General features: G+C 35.8%; 1 protein-coding gene across 1 annotated transcript; it reads right to left on the bottom strand.

The window, feature by feature from the left end:
• Window positions 1-249: 249 nt before the first annotated feature.
• LOC145061589 (uncharacterized) lies at window positions 250-1,505 on the bottom strand. Its single transcript, XM_079009123.1, has 2 exons — window positions 786-1,505; window positions 250-713 (listed from the first exon to the last, which is right to left on the bottom strand). Exons 1-2 carry the CDS (start codon window positions 1,453-1,455, stop codon window positions 250-252), a joined length of 1,134 nt encoding a protein of 377 aa, XP_078865249.1. The 5' UTR covers window positions 1,456-1,505.
• Between the last annotated feature and the right edge of the window lie 203 nt (window positions 1,506-1,708).

The raw sequence follows: 1,708 nt of genomic DNA, 5'->3' as shown, positions 1-1,708 counted from the left end.
AAAAATCATTTTAAGTTTGTAAAATAATTTTATTTAAAATTCAGTTTATTTCAGCAGCCTGCAGACGTTAAAAAACAAACAGTCTTCTTATTGCAGACTGCAGACGTTTGGTCCACCTCTTCTGCTGCAGAGGCTTGCAGATGTGGTCCGCAGACTGCAGACATTTTGGCTTCAGAAAAACAAACAGCACCTAAATTAGTCATACAATAAAAAAAAATGTTTTACAATAACAATTTCATTTAAAACAATTCAATGTATATTGTGCATCAACTGATCAGCAATTTCATCACGTAACTGAGTCATATATTCACGGTCTGCTGCAGTACCATGTGTTGGAATCTCGTCTTCATCATCATCAATGGCCACATTGTTATTTCGAAACGGGACATTGGGTTCATCGTATCGTGCGAAATACTCATCACTCAATCCTTCTTTCCTTATATAATTATGAAGCGCGAAGCATGCCATGGCAATGTTTCTTTGTGTCACAAACGGGAATGGTGCCATCCTCTTCAGTATAGGGAAGCGTGCTTTCAAAACACCAAAAGCACGCTCAATGACATTTCGAAGTTTTGCATGTCCATGGTTAAATTTTTCTTTATTGGTCAATGCACGTCTTTGACGAAAATCTCCAAGCCAATACCTCACATTACGATAAGGGGCCATAAATCCTCGAGTGTGTGCATACGCGGCATCACAAAGATAATATTTGTCTGAAAAAAATGCAAAACACTAATCAATTTTCAAATTAAAATGAAAATATTAAAAAAAAAACAAAAAATTACCTGGTGGTGGAAACGGGAATGATGCTTGTGGATCGGCTACTGCTTCTGATAATATTCTAGAGTCATGCGCTACCCCTTCCCACCCGGTCACAACAAATGTAAAAATCATATTGAAGTCACATATTGCCAATACGTTTTGGTAGCAATCTCCCTTTCCCCTACTTCTATATAAGTCTTGTTTCTTAGCAGGGACAACAGCATGTATCAAAGTGCCATCAAGTGCACCAACTGCTCCTTTGAAAACCCTTCGTAGCCTCCTATTATGTCCTGGAATGTTTGGATTCGGATTAAAAGATGTTGGTACTATAACATCTTGTGCGAAAAGCATCATTTTTTCCAACACTTCATAAAAAAATTTATGAATTGTTTGCTTCGAGTGTTGAAATCTCCGCTTGATAATCACGTAACGTTGATTATGTCCGATCATCATCAAAAACATAGCCATCTTTTCCTCAACTGATACATGTTTGTTGTCCTTTAATGAGTAATTTGCTCTAAAATGAGCACATAGTCGTACAAAAGATTCACGGGACATGCGTAATACTTCAACACATTGTAAACGATTACGGTGTAATAACTCCAATGTGTATTCGTGTCCCGTCATTTCCGAATCATTATCCCGCAATCGTTTCACACCCCTCTTCCAAAAATAACGGATGTATAGGTACATTAGAATTACGAGAAGTAACTTTTGATCGTGATCAATATGAACCTAAAATCAACAAAGTAGAACTTTAAAAAACATTACATAAACCATATTTCAAGTATCAAATAAACATTCCATTTATCATATTTCAAGCCAAAATAACATTACATAAACCATATTTCAAGTATCAAATAAACATTCCATTAATCATATTTCAAGTACCAACAAGGGCAAAAAGACCTAACAAAATAGTTCCAACAAAGGCAAAAACATTTAA

This window comes from Lactuca serriola, chromosome 1 (assembly GCF_051521515.1).
Source record: "Lactuca serriola cultivar US96UC23 chromosome 1, Lser_US96UC23_V15, whole genome shotgun sequence".
In the NCBI taxonomy this organism is placed as follows: Eukaryota; Viridiplantae; Streptophyta; class Magnoliopsida; order Asterales; family Asteraceae; genus Lactuca; species Lactuca serriola.
The sequence above is the reverse complement of the archived record's forward strand: the minus strand, read 5'-3'. Positions and strand labels throughout refer to the sequence as shown.